The 20,580-nt window shown below is 33.9% G+C and overlaps 1 protein-coding gene and 1 long non-coding RNA gene across 6 annotated transcripts in view; one reads left to right on the plus strand and one right to left on the minus strand.

Annotated features, from left to right (window-relative positions):
* Window positions 1-12,512: 12,512 nt before the first annotated feature.
* LOC118681715 (uncharacterized) overlaps window positions 12,513-20,580 on the minus strand; it is a 38,685-nt gene continuing 30,617 nt past the window's right edge. Inside the window, exon 5 of the long non-coding RNA XR_004977405.2 lies at window positions 12,513-13,007. This is a non-coding gene — a long non-coding RNA (uncharacterized lncRNA). The remainder of the gene's footprint in view (window positions 13,008-20,580) is intronic.
* The window catches only part of Actbeta (inhibin subunit beta), a 32,349-nt gene continuing 25,795 nt past the window's right edge, over window positions 14,027-20,580 (plus strand). For 2 of the 5 annotated variants that reach the window (XM_070112760.1, XM_036367332.2), the window contains exon 1: window positions 15,531-20,467. In XM_070112760.1, coding sequence (XP_069968861.1) covers window positions 16,933-20,467 — 3,535 coding nt within the window. In that variant the 5' untranslated portion in view covers window positions 15,531-16,932. Of the gene's footprint in view, window positions 14,487-15,530; window positions 20,468-20,580 lie in introns of those variants that run through there. The other 3 variants (XM_036367323.2, XM_070112761.1, XM_036367325.2) reach the window with 3 other exon arrangements.

Here is a 20,580-nt window from a genome sequence, read left to right on the forward strand (position 1 = left end):
GCACGAGAAATATAAGGGTGAACGATATCGTTCTAGTCAAACACGAGAACCTGCCTCCCACTCACTGGTGCCTGGGTCGAGTGACAACACTGCAAACCGGATCCGATGGAGTGGTCCGCAATGTCATGTTGCCTTGCCTTTAGTAATTGAAATAAAGGTAGAGTAACTAAACCCAACAGTCGCAGTCTATATACCAGTAATATGAGTATATACACACACTATATGTAAATATGTCAAGATAGAACGGGATCTACATGTAACAATTTGTAGCTTTTAGCATGAAAAGCTCAAAAATTATAAATTATTTGATTTGTCTTTGCAAAACTTTCACTTTTTTACTCCCCCAAGAGATATTAAACTTAATAAGCTGGCCATGTCTAAAGTTGATCTTGCTAATACAACATCCGTTTGACAGCCCTCCGATCAAATTATACAGATGCAATATTATCAAATAAATATATTTTGACAAGAGTTGAAGATATTTCAATGAACAAAGTTTCAAAAACATTTGACATTTCGGAGCCTGTTTATTTTCTTAAGACTGCATGCGACAACGTAACGATGGAAACAATTACAAACTGTTTTGCAAAGCTAGTTTTCGAAAAAGAGAGTGAAATTTCTGACTTCGATGTAGGGGACGATAGTCCTATATCCACGTTATCGGCGTTGATAAAGCTTTTAAATGAAAATTAGCAAGATCAGTATTCGGAGCACTTTTTGTTAATTGACGAAATTGTTAATACAGAAGACACGGACATTGACTGACGAAAATATTACTGAGGAGTTATCTAATAGAAAAACCGAAGATTTAAAGTATGTGCGCACGATGCGTCTCAAATTAAATCATATTATGCCGGAGACAGACATATAGTACATATTGTAGGATGCCACAGAACTCATATGTGTGTCAACCGTATTTTAAATTTTTGTTCTGTTTGATTCTGATTTTGAATGGTATCAGAGAATCTGATTGGATTTGCGTCTTTTCGAACATATGCCAAACCAATATTCGAATCAGCTGTTTACTAATGTGAAAATTTGCAAATGAATAAATTAGGAAGCGTTTTATAAATTTGAAATGCTAAATGAAGTCTACTAAAGTTTGCAATGAGTTCCGCTATTTTATCTTTTATTTAACTTGAAGGCAAAAAGCAACGAAAAAATAAAAGGAATATATTAAAAGATCACAGTAATCCACTTGATGCACCAGGGGAGTCGCATGTGAAATGGCTTGCATTTACTTGTATGTTTTTATACATGCTTACTTTACAAATTTATATCACATTATCGACTGAATAAAGACGCATTTGAATATTAAATTACGTTTGTTACGTTTTGTAAATTCTGTTAAAATATCTTGATTTTTTCCATAAACTCGATAATTATGACATTTTTTTTTATTCTTATGTTTTCCCCTGTAGAAATAACGATAAATTAAATCGTAACAATAATATAAATTATTTTCTTAACTTACATTTCAAATCTGTCAGCAAAAATCCTCTTGCTTTGTTTCTGATAACAAAACCGATAAAATTGGTTTCCGTGACACCCAAAACCGATACAATTTCTGTTTCGAACGTCAAAACAATAATATCGGAATTCATGACACCTACTACAATACATTTTTGTATCGATTTCAATTCTGATTCCGACAACTGTCAGATTCTACAACACCCCTAATTGAAATTATGTGGTGTTGTGTAATGTTCTACGATGGATTGCACTGAACACACCCAAAGTTTTAAGCTCTTCTGCCAAAATCATATGTTTTCTGTCACTTTGACATGTAATATTTAAAATAAAAAAAAATTAAAACTCAAAAAATGGAAAAATTGTTGTTGCTATTAAGCCCTTTTCTAGAAATCAATCTTTTATATTGATTGGTCCTTTTTAATGTAGATCCGTAGAGAAAGATTAAAATATTTCCTTTCCCTCCTCAGGATCCTTTGCTGTTACAAGGAACTTCGCTTCATTTTCCTGTTCTATATTTATTTTCTTTTAGTTGATTTTAGTTTTTTTGCATCAGCTAATGAGTGTCATATGTGTGTCACTATGTTGGTACATGGTTTCCTGAGTTTTTATTGTGGTACACATTGTAGTACGGAAACCATATGTCTGACTTTAGCAAGGTGAAGCACTAAAACAACTTCGCTGCATTAAAAAATTTGTTAGTGACGACGTTACTGGATTTCAGTAGACCAGAACTTTGGAAAGTCATCTTGAAAACTGTTTTATAAAACAGAATCAAGGAAAGCAGCGACGTACTACCATAAACGAGTTTTTAAAAACTCAAGCATAAATGAATATGTATTTATTATTATTATGTATTAGGTGAAAACCCATATCTTGGGATCTGTTTAACAGATTTCAACGAAATTCGGTACATAAATTCTTCTCATATGGGCGAAATCGGCTTACAACCACGCTTATTTCCCATATAACACCATTTTAAATGCCATCTGATTCTTTCACTTCCCACTATGCAAATCAAGCAACAATGATTGTATCGGGGCAAAACTTTGCGTGAATAATGCGTTTAAAGTATGCCACATTGTGACCAAAAATTGTCTAAATCCAACCAAAACTGTTCAAGCCCCTAGGTACTGAATATGTGGACTCCAGTGTCTATAGTTGACTTTTTACTGAAAATATCGGTCAATGTGTAATATATATAATTGAAATTCATATAATAAAATAAATAAATGAAACTCGATAATAGTATGTTTTGTGTCAAAAATGGGTTGAATCGGATCAATAATTCCTTTAATATTGTATAATATAAAATTTTGTCAACACCTGAAGTAATTTCCCGGCTTTGATCCTTGCAAGTTGCGACAGTACAAAATGTTCGGTTACACCCGAACTTGGAACTTGTTTTAATATGGGTTTTCTTCCTTTAGCGATATTTGCGAATAATTAGTATTATTATTATTACACTTATAATGGCTAATAAACTATAATTCATTACATTGCCTTTCATATCTGAGTTCTGTAATTTGTTAAATATTTTCAATATTTCTAAAATTTATCTCCTCCATGCTTAGATTTTTCATGATAGTTACATTAATTAATTTTACTGGATTTGGTAACATTTGAATTGTGAGAGGGTTACGGTTTTATTTTCTTGTATACCTACATACGTAGACAAACAAATTTATTAAAACTTTGAAACATATCACAGTAAAAATGAAATTTGTAAATCGAATGATCAAAAAATCTAATTTATTTAAGAAGAAGTGTGTATAGATATTTTAGTAAAGTAAGTTTATTCGTTCACTTTAGTCTCAATTTCCGATGGCTAGTGAATTTAATTATGTTCACGTATGCATATCTACACACGTGCACACATGCATCCACATACCTATTCACATGGGGTGGGGCGTATAAAACGGTAATGTCTAAAGTTCGAGGTCCTAAAGGACAATCCCCGACATGCCCAGTTCTTCTGAAAAGAAACAATTTTTCCAACACGGCACATGCGGGAAGAAGAGCGGTTTCTCCCCGAAGAATCAGAGCCTATAGCTATACCGATAGATATCGACATGGAGGTTATAAATGCGACTGCACGCAATGCTAAAGCGCCCAGGCTGGATGGCAACCCAAATTGTATTTTCTCAAAAATATGGAAAAAACAATGTTTGCTTCAGTTTGGGCCCATTGTTATGGAATATCTTATATGACAGAATGCTGCGCCTCTCTTTCTGCGATATTATATGATAGATATGTCAAAACTTCAGCTGGCGGGGAAAAAGACAGAAGCAGCTCTGATTACAAGCAGGAAACAACTAGAGACCATTACGCTAATCATTGATGGGTATACAATTAAAACTCAGCTACCAATAAAGTATCTGGGCATCATAATAGATGGAAGCTGCGCGAGCAGTTTAGGCTCTAGCGTGAATGGCCAACATAGAAGGGCCAAGCCAAGAGATAAGACTACTTTTAGCAAAAGCCAGTCAATCAGTTATGTTGTATGCGGCACCTGTTTGGGCGCAGGCAAGAATCAAAGCAAGAAACACAGAAGAGTCTAAACGAGTAGCAAACCGTTGGGATGCAACAATCAAAAGCCGACCGGCTTATTAAAAATGTCAAAACTTGGGTGGATAGAGCATGGATATACGGACTCCTATATTACGCAATTTCTACCTGGCCATGGTTGCTTTAGAGAGGATCTGTAGAAGTATGGCCTTGATAAGGGAGTGACGTGTTGCTTATGTGGTAACAGAAATGAAACTGCTCTGTTCTTCAATTACACGAAATATAATATGGAAAGGACTCTGTTCGAACAGCAGATAGTTGAGTGCGTGTCACTGGATATCATAGTACGGGTACGTAGATATGAAGCTGACGGAGTTTATGGGTTTAGTACGTAGGCGTACCGCTCCGCAAGTTTGGCATATTAAATAATATGGGCCTATCGTGGTCCCGAAAGAAGTGCACTCTTTAGAAGATTCCCCATTCGGTAAATAAAAAACAACACATTCACATGTGCACACACATTTCGTACAAGTACATTTATTTACACAGAATCATGTGCACAAACACAGTTTATTTCTATAAAGATAGGATTGTTACAAATTTCATGATCTTGAGGATCAACTTACCGCAGTATCTCAGCCAGTCTCTTCGGCGTTGGGAAATGGAGTGAAATATAATCCGAGTTCCAACAATATAGACACCGAAAGAAATATCAAAGACAAAGGACACTGCTATAATTCACAATAGTATGCTTAAACTAGTAATTCACAATGATATACCGAAACTGATAAAAACTATTAATTATAAATTCGTTACATTAGTTTTGTTACATCCCCTCTTTCGATCCGATTCACTTACTCCACGTCCAAAACGGTCAACTTTGACACTAAGGATTCCACTGCTGCTCCGTACATCAGCTCTTCTAATAATCCCATCAGACATGATGTACTGCTTCTACTCGACCACGGATTCATTGTTTCCGCGGCATATTGACGTCACATACAAACACCAAATCAACAACCTGATTAGATTTTGGCCTTTCACACTACTTCGTTCGACGTGTAAGCGTCAGCAAATACTCTAGGATCCATCGTCTCCAAAATGTGTCCCCTTATCTGTCGGGCGATGCGCCACTGTTTACCAATTGCGCAAGGTTTCTCGAGTGAGTGATTCGTCCTGGTCTGACAATAGCGGCAGATGCGCAAGTGGTCTGGAGTTGATGATATTCGGTCGACTTCGTAAAGTGTCCATAATGACAGAAACATTATCCGGATGGATTAAGAGTGAGTGCACTGTCTCTATAGCCTCACCCTTCAAGCATCTCTGTAGTTTGTTCTGTTGTTTTCAAAATTTGAATAGTTGTATGTTGCAGTTTGGCGGCAAATATATTCCAGTCTCCTGCACTTCAATCGAAACTCGCCAGATCTTCGAATTGTTCTACGAGTCCATTGTTGTCTGCAATGAGACTGTTACCGGCTGGATAGTCGCAGTGGTATGTGACATGTTCCTTCCTTTGCACGAATCGTAGACTTCAAAAGTTCACACTGGCGTTCACTTTCTTTCAACCTTACCTGGGTACCGAGCAGCTGGTTATTCAGGGTGTTGATCTGAGTTCGCATGGCAACAAGCATTTGTTGCTGACTTTCTACTGTAGCTTTAGTAGATGCGCTGGAGTTATTTGATACACTAATTTGATGATTCGATCCTTTATCGACATCATATATATGATAAGGACTCGTATGCTTGTTTAAGACTGTGATTTCCAGTTAGGATATCGCCTACATACGTTTGTGTTTTTAACACCGGGGTTGCCAGAGGATATCCTGACTTGGCGTTTTCTGCCAATTCGCGGAGTGTTCGAATGGCTAAATATGGAGTACAGTTAACGACGAAGGTCACTGTTTCTAATTTTTAGTCGCATAGTGGACTATTGGGGGATTTTCGGATAATAATTCGCTGAAAATCTTGAGCGTTTTTATGTACGAATATTTGTCCATTAATTTTTGCAACGTCCCCATTGAGTACGTATTTAAATATGTATACGCCATTTTAGAATTAGCAGCATTAAGTCCGGTTGGAGAGTGGGTCCCGTACATAAAATGTCATTTAGGGAATTCCCCGAGTTTGTCGATTTTGAGGCATTGAAAAAAACTCTTACTTTTGTTGTTTTTTTTGTCAGGTTTTACTACTGCATGATGTGGCAGAAAAAATAGTTAGTATTTACCTTTGATGAGGTATTCTTCTAAGACCCTATCATATTCTCGTTTCAGCTCGTCTTTTTAAGTAGGTTTTTTTCCATACTTAAAAACTGCTGCATTGCAGAGGAGCGGGAATGACCTAAGACGAGAATGTGGGGAAATTCTGCCTTTAATGGTAGTCATACGACGTACCGGCCGTTATCTGATCGAATTATTGTGGCCTTACAGTCTTCACAATACTGATCTTCTGGGTTGGAGTTGAATCGGGTTCGAGCTCTTCTGACTCCCAAAATTTCCTTAATTGTGAATTAAGCTAGTTGTTTGAAATCTTCTCAACTTAAGTTGTTAATATGGAAACTGTTTCAGTAACTTGGCCACTTAGTATCCTACCCAAAATAGTATTTTGTACCAGAAGTGTGTGTGAAATTTTCTCAACATCTTCGAGTATTTTCTATGATATGAGATCGCTGCCTAATAGAATATCTATTTGAGTGGGAGTGTTGCAGTTGGGATCTGCTAGCTTTAGGGTTCAAATTTTTTGCCAATGTTTGTTTTTTATATGATAGCTAGGAAGCATATTTGTTAGTTAGGTAGGTAGGACTATAGCTTCTGCTTTGATTCTCTTATCCGCTTGTAGCATATTTTGTGCCTTGGACGCTATAAATGATCTTTGTTCTCTTCGGTGTTCGATGGGGACGACTGCTGTCGGTAGTACATAGTACTCTACTTCGAATTTCGCTGTGTAGCGTTTGAGTTTTTAATGCCTTTGAGCAGCATTGTACTTCTTGGCAATTTTAAGGATTTGCTGTTGCAACTAAACAAGTGGCTATTTTCATATTTGCGCTGTTTGGGGGTGAGCTGGAAAAATGTGTAATATGTAACAGTGAATGATGTCGTTTATGACCATAAACGCGACTGAATTTGCTTTCGTAATTTTCAAACCTATGCGCATATATGTGAAAGCAGTATGTACAAAGACTTTGTTTTTACCAAATTGTTTCGATCGGTATTATTTATTCTTTGAATCTCTCACAAGATTTGAGCTTTTGCCCTCCTGTATATATGTATTTCGCTTGACGTTTGTTTATACTGTTCGGATGTAAACGTTTAATTTTTTAAAAAACTTTTATTTAAGTTGTTGTTGCCCCCAAGCTAGTAGGGGTCTTTTGAAGCTTCTATTGAGGTCGTGGTGAACGTTTTTTGTTCTGACTTTTTTACTGTCTACCCTTTCTGCAATTTCGTATTGATTATTTAGAAAGTATTTCATTTGTTGCCACGTTGGGCAGTTTTTTCTAAACTTTAGGCAAGTTCATTAGTATCGTTACAATATTTTCATATTCTATTAATTTCTTTGAGAGCTTTCCAAGCAAAACTGAAATTATCGTCATTTAGTGCGAACTATTTATTACGCCTGCACCTAAAGGTCGTGCATGTCGTTATGGTCGTTTTATATCTGAGGTAATTTTTGCGCTGTTGATAATTTTGCATGGGTTATGTAAACGACTGTAAACATGTCCCGAAGGACGGCCATTGTTCATAGCCACCATGAAATATTTCTGTGTCACATGCGGTCTCCTTGAGATGAATGACTGAACTTGCTTCTTGACTTTGTATTTGCTTTAATTATAATTGAATGAGAAATAATTGTTTTTGTTTTTTCGTAATTGACTTTCTGTTTTGTAGCATCTTGCTTTGATCGTGTAGCTTCTGCAGGTGTGCATAGACTTTTTTCGTCAGAAATCTTCTTTAATTACAATACACTTATTCCAATGATCCACTAATAATTTTATGCCGTCCCTATAATAACTTTTCAGAAGCTCTGCAAAATACCCGTCTACGGTGTTAATAGCTTCTTCGACTAAAAACGATTTCCACAAAGGAATTGTTTCAGGTTTCTGAAGAGGTAGTAGTCGCTTGGAGCTAAATCTGTTGAATACGGTGGATGGTTAACCAATTCACACTTTAATCCGTTGAATTTTGTCATTGTTAAAACACCTTTGTGAGCAGGTGCACTGTCTTGATGAAAAATTATTTTTTGTGCTGCAAACCAAGTCTTTTCTCACGAATTTTTTCATCTAGCTGATCCAAAACGCTGCAATAATATTCAGAGTTAATTGTTTTACCTTTCTGCAGATAATCAATCAACAAAATTAGTTTCGTATCCCAAAAAACTGATGCCATCACCTTCTTTGCTGATCGTTGTGACTTCACCTGCTTTGGAGCTGAACAACCAGCTTCAGCCAACTGTAAACGTTCTTGTTCCAATTTGGGATCAAGATGGTAGATCTAAGTTTCATCTATAGTTTGGCAAACGCTCTAAATTATGCTGAGAAATTTGTTTTCGATTCAATTTTTGTTGAATTGTTAACTTGTGCGGCACCAACTTTCCAAAAAGTTTTTTCATTCGTAATTCTCCTTGTAAAATATGAAATATTCGTTCGTCTGAGATGCATTAGCAATTTCACGCTTAGTCAAACTTGGATCTTTACTAACAATATTAAGAACTTGATTTATGGTTGGTTGCGGTTTTTGGTCGTCCTTCGCGTGGTACGCCTTCGCTTAATACGACCACGTTTAAATTCATCAGCCCAAATCTCAACGGTGAGTTTTGAAGATGAGGACTCCTATACACTTCTAACAATCTTTTATAAATTTCATAAATTTTGGAGCTAGCAGTGCTATTTCTTTGTGAAAATATAAACTTTGTATGTATTTTTGAACGAATAAAATTAATTTTACTTTGAATAAAATTAATAAGATTTCCGTATATACTAGTATGTATAACCGAAAACTCTTTTAAGTTAATAAAAGTTTTTAAGTGGAATTATATAATGAAAAAAAAAATATATTTTTGTAGCTCCTCAGTCTTTTATTTCATTTTCATACGAAGATCTTACAAATTAATTATTAAAAAATTGTTTTAAAATAATTTATTCAAAAACTTTTTGACTTATAATAATATATTGCATACAATGGCCAGATATACCTATTACTCATTAAGGCATTAATTTTCATTTCAAGACCTAGCATTTCTTTTTTTAATTCTAGTCTTCCACGTTCTTGTTTCAATTTTGGTTGATCCGTTATTTATTTAGGTAGAAAATTTTCCCAATGAAGTTAAACAAATTTTTTTCCGAATTATTCCGTATTTTAATTGATTGAAAAATGTTTTTTAAATTTAAATTTATATCGTTCAATCTTTTAACCGCGCTGTTATGGAATACAATTTGTATTTCGATTTGTCGTTCAAGGTTGGTACGAGTATACTGCTATTTGCGCAGTGTGTATTTCACATTTGAACTTAGCGTAGTTTATTGTCCTGTGTATTTGGTTCGGTAGGTTCTGCATTTAAGATAAAACCTCCCAAGTATACCTGAATTTTTTCAATGGTCGAGCTTTTCTCGTACATCGATTTTTACTCGATTTTTCGAAATTCTACATTCTTCGAGAGTTATTGTTATTAATATCTTTTGCACGCTCTTGTAAAATATTTTTTGTCTTTTAACAGATCAGATCGATTTCGCTTATATGCATTACAATTATGAGTGCAAATGTCCTCTTTAATTTAATATTATTTAAAGAAAATATTGTTTGTAAAAAGTAGAAACAATTTGTTTAAACAAATTCAATTAAAGTAAACTTCTCAATCGCTTTAAACAAATTTTTGGTAAATGTATAGTTTAGGTCACCCAACTAAGGAGGCCTCAAAACTAAATATTTTTTTTAAATCGTCTTATTTTTACGCGTTGATTACCAATCCGTGAGCGGAAAGTGAATTTCTTCAATAATTTATGTATATTTTTTAAAATTAATTTAACACATTTTGCACATATCACATATTTAAGGTTCCCAGTTCCCGAAATATCTTATTTTTATGTCGCATTTTCGCCTTTAAGTAGGTATTATAGTCTGTCCAAACCTTAAAATTAATTAATGTAATCACATATACATATTGTATTATTTATAAATGTTGTTTTTTCATCCCGCAATGTCACGCATTGGTGGCCCAGCGGCATTTAATTGGTAAATTACCTTGTTTTACAAATTGCATCCGATATTGTAAGCAGTCCTTTAAAGAAATCGGGATGCGCTCTCTAAAAATATATATAACTAATAAAAAATATTTAATATACATGCCTATTTAGTAGCATGTGTGTTAGCATTAATTAAAACATGTACTTTTTATTTAAAACTTTTATTTTGTAACGATGCGACTGCTTTTCACTTGTTGCACGAAAATTGCAAATGACTTGCATGTTCGACATCTGCTTTAGCAAAGCAGAGTGTTGCCAATGTGAAAGGGAAAATCTAAATACGAAAATATCAAAAGCCATTGTCGACTGTCGAATTATAAAGGCATCATTGCAAATGCGCACATTTTCTTATTCGTATCGCATTACAGAGTAACCCTCCAAGATGATATACGCATGTCAAAAACTTACAAGAATGTTGATTTAAATCATTGAATTATTTAAACTTCAATTATATTACTAACTTCATCTTTGCGTTGTATCTCACAGTTAATTAATGTAACTAATATTTTATGGTAACTAAAAATTGTAAACAATTCAAATTTGTTTTCAATGTATCTAGTAAAAACTGCATCGATCGTAGGACCATATCTTGTGATTGGTATATTTCTATCTTTTCTCAATTCAATACTTAGAACTTCTCTCAAGAATTCTTTCTTAAAATCTGTATAGAAATCATCAGATCAAATAACTGTCATTTGCGAGTATATTTCTTTAGATTCTTTAACAAACCAACAATGACAGTCTTCAAAATATTATTACTATAATTTTTTTTTTGATTTATGTTGTCGATTCAAATGAAATTGTTTTTATCACTATTTTCCTCGTCGTTCTCAAGTTTTAGGAAATGATTTATATGTACATATGTATATAGATTTATACCATCAGTAAAGTAATATGCATTGCTTTTTCAATTATATTCAGTACATACTACTGCTTAAGTACAACATTTCGTATAGGCAACACAGAATGTATAGCATAAGGTATTGTATTAATGATCAGTACATTTGTGCTTTTTAGTTTCAATTTTCTATATAAGCATTAGCTATACCTACATTTCACAAACTTAGGTGCATTGTTGGAATTAAAGGTAGTCAAAATCAAAAGGCGGAATTAGAGTTTTCACTAAAAGATAAAATAATTTAATATGATATTTGATTTTATCTTGCTCTAGATCTCATACACTGAATACATTAATTTCGCTTCTCTGGTCTGGTCATGTCTTAGTATCTCTTTTTAGATTTAAACTTTCGAATTTTCTGGTCTACTTTATGCTATATATATCGGTCATTATATAAAAAATACCTTTATAAATTTATGGCAGACCGTGTTGCTTGCACAATAATTCATTTATTTTCTTCACTTTTCTTACTAATTTCATTTGTTTTACGTGCGGTAGTATCCAATGCTCAGTTCCGCCCGTACTTAGAGCTGCCTAACTTGTTTCAATCTGTATACTTACGCAATATCTTTTAAAAGAATTTAATAACTTTGTTCGTCTATAAGTAGTTTTTACCAGATTAATATAAATATGAATAAATAATAACTAAAATGAAACAATACACAATCTCAAGATATACTTATGATGGCTCGTCAGCGCAGCTAATATTCGTACCATAAGCTAAAATCTACTTTTTTGGACAAATGTATTTTCATTTCTGGATTACGTTGCCGAACCGCTCATTCGGCATTAAAATTGCCATTAAACTTTCAACGGTTCAAGAATAAACATGTACTACTCCGTTTACATGGGGACTCTTTTGTCGCTCATTATCGGCAAGTTCTCTTTTGGAGTCCAGCAACTCGAATCGAGTTTTTCTGTCATTTCTTTTCATAAAACTTTCGCAAATGTTTGTACGCTTCGGCTACGCGAAACTTAGAGTGTGTTGCATATTTCAGTTGTATGTTGGCATAGTGGTCTCACGTTTTGCTTGCAAGGAATTACCATGAATTGTGGTAGAACAATGTGCATAATACCCGCTTAATAGTTTCAAAGAAATACTTAAGTCGGGAATTTCCTAATGCACCAGAATGTATTGAATACCCGCTACTAATATTTTCAAGACCAAATTTATAACAGCAATTTCCTAATCTTTTGGAAAGTGGTAAAAATCCATAACTTGTTTACTTCATATTTTTTTCTATTTATTATAAAACATCCTAAAATTAATTACAATTCTTGTGTAGTAAAATGATATTCGATCCTTTGCGGTTAAAAGAAATAAATATGAAAACATCTTAATATTTTATGTAAATATAAAAAAAGTAAAACTATTTGTATTAGAATTTATTATGTATACTCGTGTATTATTACATTTAATACCGCTGAATTTAAATTGAATATTTTTGAGTATTACAATTTTCTCCTTATTCACAACTTTTCAAAGTTATTATTCTATGCATACATATTTGCATATATAAAAAAAGGCTGAATTGCGTAGTTACGATACAATATACAGGTTTGGGTTACAAAAAAGTATGTGTATGAACTGGCACTAACATAGCGAAACATTCAGCAATGACCAAAGTTTTGATAGCAAGCAACATCATTATCTGTTACGAATGCATAAAGTCACATAAATGTCGGTTAAAAGCTACTATGAATGATCTGCTTTATGACGTATTACACTTTGGTGCATTCATTTAACTCTCAGGCGATTTCTGGTTAACACTACCAGTAATAACACTATCGTCAGCTGCAATTAAAATTCATGCTTGCCACATATCGTCGCCATGCGAGTTGCATAGCGAAATGATCCATTTGCCGAAGTGTTCTCCAATCAACAGCTAGCTTTTTTTACTGAAAATTAGAGTTTTTTTCGATTTTAAGTGAAATATTTGAAATAAAAATAAAAAAAAAATACAGTGTATTTAGGACACAAGAAGGTATGTTTACACCAAATTTCGTGAAAAAAATAAATTTTTTGCTCCAGATAAAAGTAAAAAACTGGGGTATTTGAAATTGAGGTTATGTGAGAAGGGTATTAATACAAAAGTTGTAGATCTTTTCATTATCTACAAATTTTGAGTATTCAGTTCATGACTAAATTTCATTAAAATAAATGTAAATTAGTACTTTAATTTTTATCAATAAATCTTTGGCATTAGCCATCTATTACACTGGTGGTAAATTTTAAAAATCATCTTCTTTGGACCAAACGAAATGAAGATCAGCGGCTTCAAACATGATCACCGTCCAACGTTAATTTGAATACGAAAATATATGTCATTTGGTCAATGTAGTAAGACTGTAAAGAAATTCGAATTAATATTTAACCTTGTGCAAACAAAAAAAAACATCTTAAACCAATTAAAGCCGGGTAACGCCCAGGTTTTAAAGAAAATTTAAGCTCCAAATTGTTCGGATCCTAATACATAAATTTTATAACTGTATCACGATTAGTATTAGGTCTTAAAAACAATCTTAAGGTGAACAAAATTATTATACTCTGTGGCAACCTGTTGCGAGTGGATAAAAAGTTAGGTGAGAAATGTACACTTTGATATACCTAATCATTATTCTCATCCCGTGGGGATATGAGGTACCTTAATAAAATATGGGTTTTAGTGGAGAAAATCTTAGAAAAATACTGAATTCGTCGTCTTGTTTAGATAACTTTCCTCTTCTTACAATATTTCCCTTACTTGAATCTCTTCCAAGAATTGCCCTCTTTCAGGTCTTAGTAATTACAAGAGAATTTATCGTTTGGTTCATAGACTTCCTTACTTGTTATATACAAAAATATGTGTGTGCTATGGTGTTTGAAGCCAGAAGATTTGTTTGCAGTGTCTGAGAATCTTCTTACCGATTGGTTATATTGTTAGTTTCACACATTTTGTTTCATTTCCAAAACGTTGCGGGATAATTATATGTTTTACAGCATTCCAATTTATGTTGTTCGTTATATTAAATGCTATTGAGCCGCTTATCTTCCACTGATGTCGCTGTGTTCGTAAACTTGGCAGCCTATCTGGCGCTTGTTGTTCCTACCACCATTTTTCGCAAGTTGCTTTGGTTTGACTGCTTAGCAAAACTGGTCAAATCAAATGAAACATAACGGTCACAACACGCCACACGAGCATAACTATAATGCCAACGTTAGCTTTCGTCATACATTTATAGTACTTCGGTTATTTTGCTTATTGTAGATATACGTTGCATTCCAATAAATTTAAAAATACTGCATTTTATTTAATTGAATTTATCCAAATTTAAAATCGTGAAAAAGGAAAAAATACAGACAACTGAATGTTGCGAGTTTCTAAGTGCGAGTACCGGGTAAACTTGATTGAAACTTTCAGTGTGAAATTACGAATCGTATTTTCGCTTTGAACAATATATTGAATTTGTTCAAAATAATTAATAATCCAATGATTTCTTGCATTTTAAGAGTGGTTGTGTAACTAAAACATATTATTATATACTACGAATAATTCACGTTTTGATATAGGGTGGCCTGTTCAACAAAATGTTGTATATCAAAATAAAACGTATTCTAATTTTGAATATTCTAAAATTTATTTCCGAAATAATGTTTGCAATATAGGAAAAACTTACAAATAAATATTTATATATGTATATATATACGACAAAGGAAATAACCAGCACGTGCTTAACAATTTTTATACATGTACATGCATACATAAGTACAAATTAAAAGCACATTATAATAATAATATTGTTTTTAAGATAGAACTTTAAATTTAAACAATGATCTGATTTTTAAATATGGAATAGTTTACTAAAAATCAAATAAAAATAGCAAATCTGCTAGTCAAAACGAGCACAGTCGATACTTACGTAGTCAGTTGTGTAAAATGTTAAAATGTAAATTTATAATTAATTTCGAAGTATTTGCAAATTATGGTGATTTGTTTTGATTATATTTATTTATTGCAAGTAGGTCTTTTTCAATAATCATTGTTAATAAAATGGGGGGTTATGTATGTCAATCATGAGTACAAATGTACTACATTATAATTTGTGATTAACCGTTTGTGTAATATAGTCTGTGTATTTCCAAATTAAAAATTACTTTGAATGTAATTAATCATTTACAATATTACCGACTTTAAGTCGTATTACTGATCCGACTTTTCTTAAAAATTATTTCAAAATAAATTTTTAACCAGCATTTAATTGCTGGGTGCAATTTGAATATAATCCCTATATGGAAATATTTTGATTATAATCTCTATTAGTTTATATCAAAAGAAATAAATAAATATAAGTCGATTTAATTAACAGTTATTTCCATAGAGCTTTTAATTTTCTACATTTTTTGTAGATTTTGAACAAACTTTCATACATGTAGTCTTGCAAAAACATTGAGCTTTAACAACATAGACGACACAGTGTCGCCGTTTGCCAATTGTAGTATGTCTGGTAAACGTTTGCTTTGTTGTTGATATCGTCGTCGTAGTCGGTACTACCATTTGCGAATAGTTTACTTTGTACATTTCCTTCATTTCACTTGTTTCGAGCCCCATGACTCGTAGTATTTCTTTAAAGACAAGAAGGAGGGTAAATCATCCCCAGTCTTGCCACACAAAATAGTCGTACTTAATGTTCTTACTATATGCATAGAATTACGAACACAGCCCTATAAATGTCCGTTTATGTTCGTACGAAAATAATCAGCGAACACATTTCGCATTTTGTATGAATGTCCTAATAATTCAAAAATCTATCCAACGTGTTTAGCAACAAAGGATTCAAAGGTTGGCTTCAGGTTCAGTTGAAAATATTTACATACTAATTATTGTACGTTCGATTCAATATATCGCTATTCTGAACGAATGCCCTTCCCAGCAGGGTACGTCCACACATACTTATAAATATACGTGCTTACCCCAATGCAAATGACATATTGAGTAAATAGATATCCCCATTTACATGAAAGGAATTGTGTTGTGTTTCTTTGTGAATATGAATATCATATGCATTTTATAGGCACATATAAACATTTTTGCAACGTCACCGTTGTAGTCAAACTACTGGCACTAAGGGGATATTTTTTTGTCTCCAATGCAGTCGATTAAAGTCACACTTATTGCTCGGACATTGTATTGAAATCAAGGCAACTGAATGAACAAATATACATACATGCATCCTTACATTGAAACAATGAAGCATAGAAGTTACTAAGATAGTATATTTCGAAGTTTCAAATTTTTTAACGTGCACGGTTGAGCATTTTTATACAAAAGGGAATATTATCCATGATAATTATTTTGCTGAGTGTTACCTCTTATTACCTTGTTTTGGTTGACTGTATAATTAAAAGAATGCAGCTATTAATGATTGATCTTTTAGTAAATTCTCAAATCGATTCCTTTTCCTTCCATGGTCCATGCTAAGTCAACCCACGGTTTTGGAGGGTATGTGGGAAAACCCTTAAGTTTGGTATTTATTTCTTGGGGCATTACTTTCACGTGGGTTTGAATAATTTGATGTGGAGAGTATAAATAATCGACTTTCAGATAATCTTGAAGACAAAATGCTTGTTACGACAGGTTTAAAGTAATCACTTACAAAGTTTATGCAGGGAAACTGCGCTGTCATTATCTCAATTATTATTCTCAGTTGATAAATACCCAAACATGGGAAATAGAATTTGAGTGTATTTGAAAAAGGTTGCGCCATATAGACTTGCGGCGAAAAAAACTTTATAAACGAAGATAATATATAAATGTGTAAAGATGACCAATAAGTTTTGTAATCAATGAACACGGAATCAGTGAGAAAATACAAATCAAATGTGGTTATGCAAGTAATAAAAGTAACTAAATTTTGTATGGTTTGCTGTTTGAAGCCGTTTTATTTCGCTTTTTTTCTTCTGCCACTAATCAGTGCAGAAATCCTAAACAACGGAACCAGTGCCACGAGCGTCTATCGACCATGGAAAACAGTATCATCAAGAGTTCCAATATTAGACATCATGAAAAATATATGCCCCGAATATATCACTCCACCTGTAGAAACAGATACAATTGTTACCCCATTCAATGCGTATTTCTTTCTCTGCGTCCATCAACATCTTCGTCGAAGTTTTTACTACATCCTCAAAAATTTTGAAAATTTCAACAAAATTCATTATACCGCCCATTATATTCAACGCCTGAACAATAGCAGAAATTACAAAGAAAAGGAAGACAACCATGAAGATAATATTGGAAAATGCAATGATTTTAGATGGAGCGTGAAGCAATATTGGAAGCGAAAAGAAATAACATTAAAAAGTGGACAAGATATTCCTGGAGTTAAAAACCAACTTTACCGCGATGATATACTCGAGATAGTATTATGCATGACACTTGCAATTTTTATAGAGGTTATTCCGATTACTATGCGATATGTTTGCAAGAAAACTGCACTTTGTTGGCGAAGGCTGCAACTGTTCTGCTGTTTCTACCATCGAAACTATACGAAAACGCCATATTCACGGCAAGATTTACATCAGCGTAGTGCTGTCATTAACTGTGTGTGTGATGTTTTGAAATTCAGCACAATAAAATTTAAGAGAAGATCGGATCAACAACAAAAACATTTCTGTATACTTCATCAGAAGCATTTAACCGTTTTTGCAGTAATAACCGGGAAAATATTTGCACTTTTTATTCAGGGAGCAACTACTGAGTCACCCGATATAAGCGTTCCAGCTATTGCCGACAGTTTGTATACCACAGGAGAAAAATTAATATTTTTTCCTGGACTGCCAACAATGGTGGCAACCACAGCTATTATTGCACAGAACTGTAAAAAGTCTTGCCAGCATTATTTATTAAAAGCAGGTATAATAAACCCTGTTACATTTTCATCTTATGCGCAAATTGTAGCAGATCATGGACAATATATTATAATGCCTCAAGAAAATCAACTGCTTCCAAAACAAATAACTTGTTTGGTATTGGAAATTGAACAGATAACAGAGCTTGACATTTCTGGCTATTATAGATATTTCGTTTGTGGCGGAAAGATAAAAGAAAATAAATTTTTAATTTCCGCTAACGAGAGCAAGGACTACTATCGCATAAGTAGCGGATCACTTTCACAACACCAGCCACTATATCACAATCTCAGAAGTTTTGCAATACTTCCACTATTGTTTGACTACTTTGATATTGTCAATGCAAGCCATGACAATAATTACGCAAAATCTCAAATCAATTGGTACTTTAATCTCTTTGAAGAGCAGCTATTGAAAATATCTAGAGACGGTGGAATATTATCTACACAGATGCATAATTTTATAATTTGGTTTCCGAAAAATTTTAAGTATGGTCGTGATATTTCCGTCATACGTACAAATTCAATATTTAAAGAACAACAATCAGGTGCAAAGCTTAAATCTAAGCCAAATTCTGGAAAACATATGAAGCCAATAAAACTACCTGAGGCATCACCATATTGGAATGTACCACTTCGCTCGACAGAGGCATTCACATGTCAACGCATACAGGATAATAGTACCAATAGGAATGATTGCCTGCAGGCTATAATTGAATTCGACCTTTGCTGTTGTTGTTGGTGTTTTTATTGCTTTCGTCGCAGCAATAGTACCTCTGAAAGAGTTTCGAACGGTTTTTGTAACAATTGGTATAAGTGCTACTCCTGGCATCGGAGGCAATATGCTTATAAATTTCCGCACTGCATATATTGCTACTATTATTTACATTGTTATTATTTCTTTAATCAATGTTGTTGTTACTGTTGCTACTTAAAATTTCGTACAACATCTGTAATCTATTCATGCAGCTGCTTAAGTAATAAATTCAATCTTCACATCCCAAAGTACCGCCTTAAAACCCAGCGAAATGAAAATAAAACTAAGGCGCAGAGAGTTTCGCAACAATTGAAGTGCTTTCAGAATTTTTTTCGACCATATGATCCGAAAAATATGAACTGCATAAGTAGCACGCTTTCTGCATTGTATTCCTGTCCTACAATTTATCGGTTTCAAAGTACGCAACACTGTTGTTCACACATCACCAAGGCTAACACATTGGTTAACACTCTGAATTTGGTAAAAACTGCTTGTGCCGAGACAATATCAAATAAAAAAACTGATTTTATCAATTTCATCCAATGTACCGCTATATATTTAGGCCAATGTTTGTACTATGAACTAACTAAGTTAGAAGATTACATACGTAGACACATAGTTATAGTACTTCAGACTAAAATATCAATACCCCGATCGACTGCCCTCGTAATTAAGGCAACAAGAGATCAACAACAACAGCAACAACAACAACAAATGGTCAACATTGCACACGATCAGCAATTAAAAATGAATAATTTATGCAAAATTTTTTGCAACAATTGGAAGAGGCACCGACGGAGGAGACGGCGGCGCCGTCGTCGACGTATGAATAAACAAGATCAGCAGCAACATCAATCCGTCCAACTACAGCAGCAACACATAAACAATGAAAAAGAAACATTATTAAGTGACATCAACAATTCTCGTTTGCATATATTGGATTTTAATGCGTGCAAAGCTATCGCCACAAAAGTCCCCGTTCACATGATATTATCAAAAGCACCAACTCTAACAATGTTGGCCGCAATGCGTTTAGCAAATACCAAAACTGCCTTTACCGATAGAAACCGAAAAAATGTAATAAGCCCACCTCAAACACCTGCACTGATTTCTACACCACCATTAACAACTACAGCCAATACAACGAGATTGAACCGAAGCCGCAGCAGGCCGAATCTTGTCTGGCTTTTTATTGGACTGGTCTGGTTTGAAGGTCCAAAATATGTCAACTGTGGTATACATAGTAGTAGCCAATCTTCACAATCTAATCCTCAGTCTCAATCGCAAACCCAAACAGTAACACATACAGCACAAACAACACTTGAACCACTCCGAACGTCGACCCTACTTTCCCAACTACAACAACATAAAATGCAACCACCACGGATAACGTCGAACTTACTTTTATTGACTCCAAACTATAAACAAATATTCAAAGGATCGATGTCATTTATACAAAAGGGGTCAACTGCCGCCATTGCCGACACCGCTAAGTATAAAATTAAGCAAGGGGTAAGGAGTAGTCTTTATGGCAAAGGAATGCATATTGGCAAATGTTTGTCTTCGCGAAGTCGCGCTTCCATAATAACTACAAAAACAAACGGCAAGCATGCCCGGTCCTACGACAACGATCCCATCGTGATAACCAATCGCAAACAATACGACTGGCTCGCACCAGGGGTGAAAGTGAAGGCAGATTTCTTGGATGAAGAAGGTGAGTTAAATGAAGCGGAATTGAAGAACATACTATAACTGATAAAATATTTATTACATTAGAATGAGTACACAAATTTTTTTGCCTTACTACTTATGTGGGAATATGCAAAC

This window comes from Bactrocera oleae, chromosome X (genome assembly GCF_042242935.1).
Source record: "Bactrocera oleae isolate idBacOlea1 chromosome X, idBacOlea1, whole genome shotgun sequence".
NCBI classification, from domain to species: domain Eukaryota; kingdom Metazoa; phylum Arthropoda; class Insecta; order Diptera; family Tephritidae; genus Bactrocera; species Bactrocera oleae.